General features: G+C 39.3%; 1 protein-coding gene across 1 annotated transcript in view; it reads right to left on the bottom strand.

Annotated features, from left to right (window-relative positions):
• Positions 1-10,393, bottom strand: part of Sec63 (SEC63 homolog, protein translocation regulator) — a 64,769-nt gene extending 54,376 nt beyond the window's left edge. Inside the window, exon 1 of the mRNA XM_047558453.1 lies at positions 10,129-10,393. Coding sequence (XP_047414409.1) covers positions 10,129-10,252 — 124 coding nt within the window. The 5' untranslated portion in view covers positions 10,253-10,393. The remainder of the gene's footprint in view (positions 1-10,128) is intronic.
• Between the last annotated feature and the right edge of the window lie 2,263 nt (positions 10,394-12,656).

Raw genomic sequence — 12,656 nt, 5'->3', positions numbered from 1 at the left:
CTGTTATCAGCCAGTTTCTTCCAATGTAAAGAACAGCCATTCAACGAGACTGATATAACAAAATCTACTATTGAAAAAAAAAAGTCATCCTCATTCTTTCACTGTACTTAATCCCAAACTGACAGTTGGGTCAATCACCAAACAAAGGAATAAGATGGAAGTGAATAAATAAATAAATAGCCCAGCTATCACAGATTTCTCTAATCTAACCATTCCTCTACATCCTAACATCTCAATGGAATGAGTTCCAAAATGGACTAACCCTCCATGTTTCTCCTCACCCAGCTACGCTATCTCCCATCCCACCCACCAAGCCATTCTCCCTCCACACAGTGCTCCGCAAAAGTGAAACTGACCATGTCATTACCTACTTTAAAACCTCACTGTTTACCAAATGATTTACAGGGTAAAGTATAAACTTCTTAAAATGGCTCACTTGGTCCAAGTTGCCAATCACATTTTAAATCTTTACCATTTACAGAAGACTCCACTTTTTGGCACATACCTTCCCATACTTGTGTAATGCCCTCCTCCCACTTACCTTTCTAGACCACTCAATCACATCCTCTGAATGAAAACACCCAAATCCCAAAACAGAATTATTCACTCCTTCCTCTGTGCTCCCATAGAACTTTCCACTTACCATTTTAATATTTATCATAACATTTAATATCTATTTAATTACAAGATGTAGTATAGAGTAGCAGCACACAAGAGAAGCTTTGGCATAAAATAGATTTGGGTCCAACATCCAATCTTCTAACAGCTTTAAACAAGTTGGTTAACTATTCTAGTGCAGTTTTCTCATAGACAAAATACATGAATTTACCTCAAAGTACTGATGAAAGTGCAAGATGCCACATCTTAAAACTAGTAAACATTCAATAAATCACAGCTGAGTTGAGAAGAGATTACAAAGACCATAGTTATCAGTCTCAGACTGGGGCAGGAGATGGGACCTTTCCCCACAAGAGGGACTATGTCTAAAGTTATCCCCCAAGGGGATTCTGGGAAGATGGTAAAACAGAACACCAAGGATCTGTCTCCCACCTAGACAACTGCACTGACAGTCGGTTTTATGCAACTGTTTTCAAACTCCAGATTCTACTAAGGCTTACAACTTCTGGGGGAAGTCTTAGACCTAAACTGTGACTGTTTCTGTCCATTCTAGCCCTCAGCACAGTAGCAGCTACCTAACCGCACTCCAGGCCCCTGGCAGGCAGCTGGGCAGGTAGGTGTTCCTGGAGCAGCTTGCACTCAGCTCACAACAGAGTGGGCAAAAGGACTTTACCCTCCAAATATCAGCTCTGATCTTGCTGCTTCTGATCACAAAAGATTCAAAGAGGTGGGCAGCCACTGTTGTTCCCCCAACTGTTATCCCCACCACCACCCCTCAAGAGAAGTAACTTTCAGAAATTTAAAGGGTCAGCACTCTTTCCTCCACCTCCTTCATTTATCTCTTTGTTCCCTTTTGGGAGCCAGACATTAAAGACTCAAACATTAAAAGTAATCACACATATGGGGAAAAAAATCTGAAAGTGATTGCACATGCCCAGAGAAATGTTCATACTCTGAAAATATTTTAGACCTTAAGTTTACATTTCAGATCGATTCTTTGCACAAAGATAGCCTAAAACAATTAAAATAAGAATAGCGCGCGCGCACACACACACACACACACACACACACACCACAAAGGGAGGGGTGCAAACAAGGGAAGAGAATTTGAATTCCAGAGTTACCACATTATAAGCTTCAAAGGTCCAGTTTTCAAGAACAAAAATCATAAAGCATATGAAGAATCTATGGGCCATTGAAAAGAACAAATAAATAAAAAGAAACAAATCAAAAGATCTAATGGCAGATGTAGCAAAGACTTTAAAATAGTGTCTTAAAGATGTGCAAAGAACTAAAGGAAGAAATGGGCAAAGTCAAGTAAACAACGTATGAGCAAAACAGAAATACCAATAAAAAAGGAAACCAACAGAGAATTCTGGAACTGACAATCACAACAACTAAGATGCAAAATTCACTAGATAAATTCAAAACAGATTTGAGCAGGCAGAAGAAAAAGTCATTAACTTTAAGGTAGGACAATGGAAACTGTCAAGTCTGAGGAACAGAAAGAAAAAAGATTGAAGAAAATTATACAGGGACTGTGGGACATCATCAAGCAGACCATATACAAGAATAGTTGATTAAATAATGGCTGAAAACTGCCCAAATTTGATGAAAGACATGAAAATAAACATCCAAGAAGTTCAATGAACACCAAGAATGATGTCAGAGAAACCCAAAATGAGACACATTATAATTAACCTTTCAAAAACAAAGACTCTTAAAAGCAACAAGATAGAAGCAATTTACCCCATAGGGGATCTTCAATAAGATTATCAAATTTCTCATCACAAACTCTGGAAATCAAAAGACAGTGAACCAATATATTCAAAGTGCTAAAAGAAAAAAAAAAAACTGACAATAAAGAATCATATTTGAGGGACTGGAGTTGGGGCTCAGTGGTAGAGCTCTTGCCTGGACTGTGGGAGGCACTGGGTTCAATTCTCAGCACCATATATAAATAAATAAAATACAAGTCCCATTGACAACTAAAAAGTTTTCAAAAAAAAAAAAAAAAAAGAATAAATAGATTCATTTTTTAAAAAAAGAATCATATATTTAACAAAATTATCTTTTAAAAGTGAATGAGAACAGAGGAATGGATAAAGAAAATGTGGTACATATACAGAATGGAATATTACTCAGCCTTAAAGAAGAATGAATTTATGGCATTTGCAGGTAAATGGATGGAGTTGGAAAATATCATGCTAAGTGAGATAAGCCAATCCCCCCCAAAAAAAAAAAGCCAAATGTTTTCTCTGAAAAGCAGATGCTGATCCATAGTGGTGGGTGGGTAGGGAAGTATGAAGGAACTCGGATTGTATGGAGGGGAGTAAGGGGAGGGGTGAGGTAGGGGGGATGGGAAGGATGGTAGACTGAGATAGACATTATTACCCTATATACAAGTATGAAAGGAATTTAAAAAATATTTATCACTGTCAAAAAAAAAGTTAATGAAAAAAATGTTTAAAAAAGTGAGTGAGAAATTAAGACATTCTTAGTTCAATCAAAGCTGAAGCAGTTCATTACCACCAGACCTTGCTTGCAGGAAATACTTAAAGGTAGTCCTGCAAGGTCACAGGAAAGAACACTTGACAGAAACTCAAAGTCAAATGAGTAAACAAAGATCTCAATAAAAGTAATGATATGAGTGATTATAAAAGTTAATGTTATTGTAAATGGCTTGTAACACTGTTTCCTATAGATGGAGGAGACTAATACACAAATAGAATGTATAAAAAAGGAAAATGAGAAGGAAGGTAAACACTTCACTATGAATTAAAGAACATGAAATAATAGTAATGAAGGAAATAAAGGACAAAAAAACTATAAGGCACACAAAAACAAATGGAAAAATGACCAAAGTGCTAAGTCCTCCCTTTTTCAGTACTTTAATGTAAATGGATTAAGCACTCCAATCAAGACAGATTAACAGAATGGAATGAAAAAAAAAAAAAATGATCCAACTCCATACTATCTACAAGAAACTCATTTTAGATTCAAAGACACAGATTGAAAGTGAAAGGATAGGAAAAGCAATGCAAATAAGTAAGCAAAAGAAAGCAGGGGTAGCTATACTAACACCAGACAAAACAGAATCAAAAGAGATTACAAGAGACAAAGGATATTATATATTACAAAAAGATCTGATACAACCAGGTGTACAACATGCCTATAATCCCAGCTACTCAGGAGCCTGACCAGAGCACCACAAGTTCCCCACCAGCCTGGGCAACTTAGTGATGAATAAAAATGAAAACACAACATATTAAAACTTATGGGACAGAAAAAGCAGTGCTCAAAGGAAAATTAATATCCATAAATACATTAAGATCATTCCTACAGGTGGAAAAAGGGGGTGCAGAGGCTGGGGATGTCACTCAGTGATAGAGCACGTTCCTAGCAAGAATAAAATCCTAGGGCTGGGAACATAGCTCAGTTGGTAGAGTGCTTGCCTCGCATGCGTGCGAAAGGCCCTGGGTTCAATCCCCAGCACCACAAAAAAAGAGTAAGATCCTGGGTTCAATACCCAGTACAAAAAAAGTGGGGGGGTGCAAACCATATTTCACCATATAATCATTACCAATTCATAATCGTCGCACCATTTTTTTTTTTTCAGTCCAAAAACTGGTTTATAACCTTTCATCACAAAATTGTGCCGTGGTATAATTCTATTTCTTCACATGGCTTAATAAATACTATAAGTAAAACCAATAATTATATAAATAAAGTTAGAGAGCTTGTTTTCAGACCTGGAGATGGAGCCCAAGGCCCTGTGCATGCTAGACACACACTCTTCCACTGAATTACACCCACAGTCCTCAACCAAAAAAAAAAAAGCAAAAAAAAAAGTAAACAGCAGCAAAGTATTCACCAGAGGTATTTGGATGCACATTTGCCTTCTCATGCACTGTGAGCCAAGAGCCTAGCGCTCTCAGCACACATGCAGTCAATATATTTCTGAAAGCTAACTTTTGTGGTTTGTTTAAAGTATTACAGCATTATAGATAAACACCTTACTAGGGGGCACTGAGGTCAGCATGTCAGATGATGAAAACAATGATAGGCACAGATTAAAATTTGAAGGTGCATACTTTGTAACACTATGTAAATTAAGTGTACTATTTCAATTATAATGCAAAAATCAATAACAACTAATGTGTTCATTTTTTCAGACAGGAAAAAAGCTAAACTATCACAAAGAAATGGTATGTGTCAATTTGAACTATTCAGTTTTAAGTTATATTCATGAGTATCCCATGCATCCTTCTCTTACACCAGTTTAGTAATAAATGAATTTTAATACTGGCAAACTTAAAAAAAAGTTTCACATAATGGTCACAGTCCACATTTTTGCAAAAATATTTGGTATAAAATCTGTCAGATAATGTAGTAAAACCCAGTAAACCAAAATGTGTAATTTTCTTCGAGTAATTTGGATGATGGAATTACAGGCAACTTCTGTTCCTTTGTTCTTTTCTACACTGGGTATATACAGTTCAAGAAAAAAGTTACACACATTAAAAATCTGATCCCTCCACCACCTAGAAGCAGGATCTAGCACAAAGTTAAAGCTCTAAAAATATCTGCTAAATGATATTTCTACAGCATATTTATCAACTGGGTTTATACACATTTTTTTCATTGCTTCTTATAACTACTTCTGGATGGGTAAGGTAGGTTATTATGATGACCCCTAGAAAATGAGGCTCAGAGTTAGAGATAACTAAGTGAGGACTAGGTTGGAACTTAAGAGTCTTTCGAATTCCAGTTTTCTTATTATACTACCAAGAACAAGCAGCACGATGGACTCCTATTCACATGCCCAAGTAAGGGAGTAGATTCACTTAATACTATTTGAAAGGAAGGAAAGAATAAAGAATATAAGTTTTTTAAAGTTTCATTAATCTTTTCAAATAATGAAAAACTAGCCTGACATGATGGCACACTTCTGTAATCCCAACAACTCAGGAGGCTGAGGCAGGAGAATCAAAAGCTCAGAGCCAGACTCTGCAATTTAGCAAGATCCTGTCTCAACAAAAATTTAAAAGGGGCTGGGGATGTGACTCAGTGGTTAAGCAGCCCTGGGTTCAAAAAGAAAAGAAAAACCTAATCTGAGTACCCAAATACCAAATTAAAACAGTAGGGAATAACAGCATCACTATGTATCAGACACTATTCTAAACACATATATCTCATTGGTTAATTCTCACTTTAATTCTATGAAAGATTGCTATCTATTTAAACAAATGAGTATACTGAAACAATAGAGGTAAATAACTTGCCTAAAATCACAGTTGGTAAACTGCAGAGCCAGATTTCAAAACCGGTTTGAAAAGGTAAGGTCAAGAAGTAAGAATAAGTTTCAAAAAAATAAGGTTAAGGACTCAAAAAAAAAAAAAAAATCTGGAAAAGATACTGATTTATTTTATCTTAATTCAAAGATCTAAAGTCCTTAACCTGTGGAAAGAATAAAAGCATGCTTCAATTACTTGAAATTCTACAAATAATTATAAGCAGTAGGTTAATTTCTCTAGTCAATATATTAATGTGAAGGTACAGTATTGTGGGCAACACCAAAGGTAGACAGTGGCTAAGGTAACTGCAATTATTTCAATATCTTAATATCCAAAATATATGATGCCAGTCACATTAGCACAGTAAATACTTTGGAAGCAATTAATAAATACAAAAAGTGATTGTAAATCCATGTTATTAAAATTGTTTTACCACAAATATTTGGCTTTTAACTACCAGAACTTTGCAACACAGTTTGCAATAAGTGCTTCTAAGCTTTCCAAAAAGGTTAAGACACTGATTTGATTTAATTTGTTTGTTTTGTAAAGAGCACATACCAAAACAAATATACCACCACCCAAAGGCTCTTTTAAGGAAACCTCTCCTCTAAGCAGCACTTCTCAAACATACTACAATTTAGAATAATATAGAGACCTTTTAATATACCAAAACATAGCACCCACTCCAGACCAATTAAATCAGAATATATGAAGATGCATACTGTTGTTAAAAGTTCCTGGAGTGGTAGGGCTGGGGATACAGATTAGTTGGTAGAGTGCTTGCCTTGCAAGCACAAGGCCCTGGGTTCAATCCCCAGCACCAGGTGGGAAAAAAAAAGTTCCTGGAGTGATTCTAATGTGTACCCATAGTGGAGAACCAATGTTGTAAGGAAATCTAAACCCTCCATGTATTCTTCAGATACAAGTTTTGGTCCATAATTGTCTGAAAAGAATATTCATTTTATTCAGCCAATCTGCAAACACCAAGAGAGATAAACAGGACCCTTCACTACTAAAAAGGGCATAAGTTGTAAGTACACTTAGCCCAATATATTAGACAAAAATCAAGGAAAAAGAATTCCATTAATAATGTTTTGGGGGCTGGAATGTAGCTTGGTGGTAAAGTCCTTGCATAGTGTGTAAGAAGCCCTGAGTTCAAACCCCAGTACCACAAAAAACAAAATAATATTTTGGATAACAGGATAAGTTCAATTAACATGTCAAATATGCCAATGACCAAGCTATTTCTATTTTTCAAACCCCAGGTTTTTACAATCTGTGAAATAGTACCATGCTTTCCAAATGTTCAAGCCCAATAATTCCAAGTCACACTGAAACAACTGTTAACTTTAAACCTGAAATCCCCAAGTGTGTCATTTTTTTAAAAAGACAAAGACTGCTTAAATACAAACTTAAGGATGTATAACTGTTAGCAAAACAAATTTTTTCATGCAAAAGATATGCCTGACAAGTCAAGATCATCAAAAGAAGTCTGAAACTCAAACTTATGCCTACATATTTTAGTTTGGCTACTTAACAGTTTTGCAAGAAAACTAAGCTTCAAAAGGCAAGTATTAAATATGCAGTTGTGTTATTCAAAAACACTACTATAGGTTCACATCTTATATTCAGAATCCTTAAGAATTGTGCTTCACATATTTTTCAGATTTTAGAAAGACAGTACAGTGTTTACACCCTAACATGCCCTAGAGGATCAATATAGCACCAATAACCAAATAAATTAATATTCCAAAGAAAAACATGATGATTTTCTAAGTGAGATAAATAAAAATTATTAAGAAGCCCCCTGGCAGTGCAAGTCATCAACTTTGCTGCAACCATCTGAAAAGCTTTAATCTTTACAGAGTTCGGGATGAGCCCATAATGCAAGATTTCTCTTTGAAGTTCAAGATATTATAAGTGGACTGTGGGAAAAAACACACTATGATGAAAATATCCTTTTAATACCACTAATTCTAAAGAAACAACTCAAGTTATGGTAAACTCATGGTGTCTGACAATTTCCACAATGATTAGAATAGCATTTAAGTGTTCACCTTAATTTCCATAATGACATTTTAGACAAGATCAAACAAATACATCAACATGTGCAAGTTGATGTATCTAAGACAAGTCTGAAACAGTCAGATGTAAAAAAGGAACAAATGTACACCCATAGCTCACCTGACTTTCTATCTAGCAGTAGAAAAACACAGGGCACTTTGAAGCTAAAGCAGACCAACATTTTTATCTAGGCTCCACCAGAAAGGAAAGTTATTTACCCCCTCCACCTTCCAGTTTCTTTATCTGTAAAGTAGAAATAATAGTACCTATCACTCTACATGTTTAAAAGAATTATATAAAGTAACATTTGATGTCCATGACTTACAAGTCATCAATATTAATTCCCTCCACCCAAACTACTATCATCACTTCCCCAAAGACCACTTATTAAGCTAAAGGGGCTGAAGTACAACTTGCCTATGGTACATTATTAGGCAATTTGTAATACTAATTTGTAATGCAAAACCTGCCAGAAAAAATTACTTCCAAATTTTAAAAATCCAGTTAGATTAAAGTGATGTCTAATTGAAATCAGGGCAGCTTCTCAAAACACATTCTAACTAATCGAACTACCCACTCTCCTGATACCCTTTTGTCTTCTACACAACCAACTGGAACACAAAAAAGGATAAGTGAAGATAAACTACTATAACAAGTGAACCCTTTCAACTCAAAATACTAGAATGGCCTCGGTTTTCAGACAAGAGAAACCATTACAGTATTAAGACTTCATCACACAACCACTGTCCAAGAACCCACACAATTTAAATGCACTTTAGGAAAAGAAGAAACAACAGTCCAAAATTCAAACTGCATAAACTAGCTACTGAATGAGAACTTTAGTAGGACTGGTAACTTTGGGCAGATTTTTGCATTTAATGGACATTTAAACTCACTGTCATATGTACAAAGAGATGCAAACCTTTGTTGCTCTTTATCCTAAATTCATTTGTAGTTCCATTATGTAACTCAAGAATTTTACAGGGTATTGAATCAGTCTTAAAGCATAACAAGTTCTGAGCTGACTCAATGCTTCACTGTTAACAATTTTCCCAAAGTATTGTACATAACCTGGACAACCTAGATCCCCACCACACCCAGCTTAAGATATTTAGGCAACTTAGTATAGCTCTTGTGTAGAAGAAAGCTTTCCCTAAACGATGTTAATACTCAAAATCTATTGGTTACTGTTAACACTACCATACATTAGGCCCTTGCAGTTCCATCAGCTTTAAGAATATCACCTGCCATATGTCCTAGCAGAATGCAACAAATGGAATCCAAACATTACCCAAAAATAAAATGCTTTGAAATCCGTACTATTCTATGTTCTGGTATGTTGTCTGATGTGAAAAGATTTAGAACTAAAAGCAAACAGACCAGAGTTACCTCATAACTCCCTACAAGATGAATTAAATGAGACTTGATCCTTCATACTTGCACTTTTTCCTTCATAAACAGGAAACTCCAACGGAAAGGAAATAAAGAAAAGCCTATTTTTGCTAAGAAGAATAACGGCATTGCTTCCAACCCCCACAGTGTGAGTGAACAAAATGAAAAAGGCAATGGGAGGAAGTGACGGGGGCGGGCGGCTGGTGAGCTCACTTGGGAGTCCTAAACATGCCACCCAGCTCAGAGGGTGCCCCAAACATCTGTAACAGCTGGAGCAGGGACAAGGGAATGTTAGAATAGGAGGACGGGGGGGAGGGGTTCGGGGGGTCTCAGTCGAGTCTGCACCTCTGGTTTCCTGCTTTGCCAACTCTTCTCTTACCTCCCAATTCCCATCCTCCCCAGACCATCCCGCTCCCTCCATAAAGAATACCCAATAAAAGCAGAGGCAGAGAAGACAAAGAGGCAGGAGGAGGCTGCAAGGAGCATCCAGAACAATGGGGAGAGGGTGAAAAGAGAAACTCCCGAGAACGACGACGGGGTGGGGGGCGGTGAGGAGGTACCGGAGAAACGCCACCGAGCCCGGGCCCCGCCGGCGGCGGGCGTCTGGACGCGGGGCCCGGCCGCCGGCCGCGCGGGCGGTGTCACCCGGGACGCGGCGGGCTGGGCTGGGTTGTGTTGGGCTGGGGCGGGCCGGGCGGCGAGTGCTGAGGGCCCGGGGGGGTTGTCGGGCCTGCGCAGGTTCGCCCGCAAGACTCACCGGCATTCTGGTCTCGGGGCCAGAGGTAGTATGTGGCTGGGATCACGATGAGCCCCACGAAGGAGGTAAGGAAGTAGAAGAAGGTGTTCCCACTGTCATCGTACTGGAACTGCTGCCCCGCCATGGCTCCCCCTCCTCCTCCTCCTCCTCGCTCTTCTCACCACCGGCGCCACGACCCCGCTCTGCGCCCCGGCTCCCAGCGCCCCGGCCCGGTGTGGCGTAGCTGGGACGCCACCGCCGCCGCCGCCGCCGCCTCTCCTCCCCGCCCCCACGCTACTCTCACGGACACGCTGCCGCTGCCGTCGCTAGCTCTCGCGAGATGTTTCTGCCCCGCTCGGTTTTTCTCTCCCCCTCCAGTTCCCAGCACGCTCGCTGAGGGAGACGTGGCGCGCGCAGCGGAGAAATTCTGCGAGGCCCCTCCCTTCTCCCGCCCCCAAGTCACAGCCCCGCCCCCAATCTCCTGTAGGCCCATCCCCGGGGGCCCCGCCCCTAGTTCCGAGTCTCTCGCCCTTTCTCCTCTGCTTGTTTTCTTGGGGCCCCACGCGGGATCCCCGGAGTGTACCCGAGGGGTCCCAATGAAAGCTTCCCTGGCCGAGCAAAACACAGGCGGTTTTCCGAGGTGCGCTGAGGTCCCAACTATTCGGAGCAATCTTGGCTCCCCTCTCTTCTATCCTTCCCCCTCTTGCTTTTTAATTGCCCTGGTAATGTTTCCCCAGGTTCTTATCCACTCCTCCAGCTCCCACGTTTTGTAAACAAGTGTCCTTCAGAACAGGCGAAGTGGAGGTTGTTGTAGTTCTGTTTATAAAGTGATGGTTGTTCCCAAAAACTGGGACCTGGTCTGCGCCCATTTTGCAGATGGATACTCCTCAATCCTACACAGGTAGTGTCCTACCTGGCCCAGAGTTGCTAATATTTATAGCCACCAGTTCACTAACGCTTTCTACGACCCAAGCAGTAGGCTAAGACTTTGATTCTTCGTATCACTTAGGTGTCAGTGAACCTTATGGACTAAAGCAAAACATGCCCACTCTACAGATGAGGAAATGGAGGCTCAAAGCGTTTGCCCAAGGTCGATCTGGGGATTCAAACACAGATCTCTCTGACGCCACAAAGCCCGTGCCCCTGTGCACCACATCGCATTTCCTTGAGAGCGTCTGGAACTCTGCTATGCAGGAGGTGGGCAGGAATCTGCGCTTAGAAGGACGTCTGAGCCTGCAGTAACTCTCGGGAGCTCCCCTTCCCTGCGGTGGGATCCCCAAGAGGCTGGTTGTCAGCAGAGCTGGCGCGGGACTCAACGACCCCGCAGTCCAGCGGCAGCCTTTGTTGCGTCTGTCGCAGCACTTTCATCGCCCCCACTGCTTTTCTAAAGGGTAACCCACCCGACCCACCTCAAAGAGTGGTGGGGCAAGTTAAAGGGAATAATTGTGAAAATACCTTTCAAAGGCAAGATGATGTATTTTGCAAGTACCAAGTATTACATACACTACACTTTAAAGGCTCATATTAAGACTTTATAGTCTGTTAATTAAACGCCTTCTCAATATGTCTTCCATTGTCGGAGGAGAACTCTGGTTGTACATCCTCTTTTATTTCCTGTCCTCAAAACTAAAATTTATCATAATTAGTTATACTTTCTTTCAGAATAGATATGTTCACCTGTATTCCCTTTCAAATTTCCCACCTCCTTGCTTTGAAAGGAAATTTCTGAAAATTATTTTCTCTGCATCCCCCCCCCCCCTTTTTCCTGTATAAAGTTTCCAAAGACTATATTGGAGGGGGAAAAAATAAAACAGAAGTGAAAGGGAAGATTGTACTATGAAGTCCACACAGCATCGTGATTACCCTAATGTGACATATCCAGAATGAACAATTTGCCCTGCTTGCAGAAACAAATTAGTCACAAACTTGGGTCAACTGAACTGGCTAAAACCCTGAAGTTCCTTTTGTTTATGTTGAATCTGTTAAGTCTTCCCAGGTTTTAATAATGTTGAACTGATTATTTTTTATTACCCCAATTATGTTTTACTCAGCATTTGTGCAAAGATAATACATCAGTTTTATAACCTTGTGGCAATATAAATTATTAATGATAAATACTCCCCTTCTGACTTTCTGCAGGAGTAATCTTTTCACTGCAGCTCTGGGATCATGCATAAATTGGCTAGAACCAACTTAACCATGAAATAACAATTTGAACAAATCACATTAACTTCCTAAATCCCAGAACAATCTAAAATATAAATGTTTTAACCAAAGCATATTTAAAAATTTGAAAATATGTCCTCTATTTTTAAAACCATAAATATATTTTATCCTAGAACTTCTCATTACTGGACTACCCAAACAGTGTCCAAAGCAAATCTAAATCATACCTTTAATTAATTTCATCACAATTTGATTCATAGTGATTTTAACCTATACAATTATATCTTTTTAAGAGATGGCTTTAGTGAAACATTTAACAATAGTAAATGAAGATGGAAGACGCAGAGTTACAAACACATCTGTCCTTAGTCTAACTACTCACA

Source organism: Sciurus carolinensis, chromosome 7 (assembly GCF_902686445.1).
Source record: "Sciurus carolinensis chromosome 7, mSciCar1.2, whole genome shotgun sequence".
Classification (NCBI taxonomy): Eukaryota; Metazoa; Chordata; class Mammalia; order Rodentia; family Sciuridae; genus Sciurus; species Sciurus carolinensis.
The sequence above is the reverse complement of the archived record's forward strand: the minus strand, read 5'-3'. Positions and strand labels throughout refer to the sequence as shown.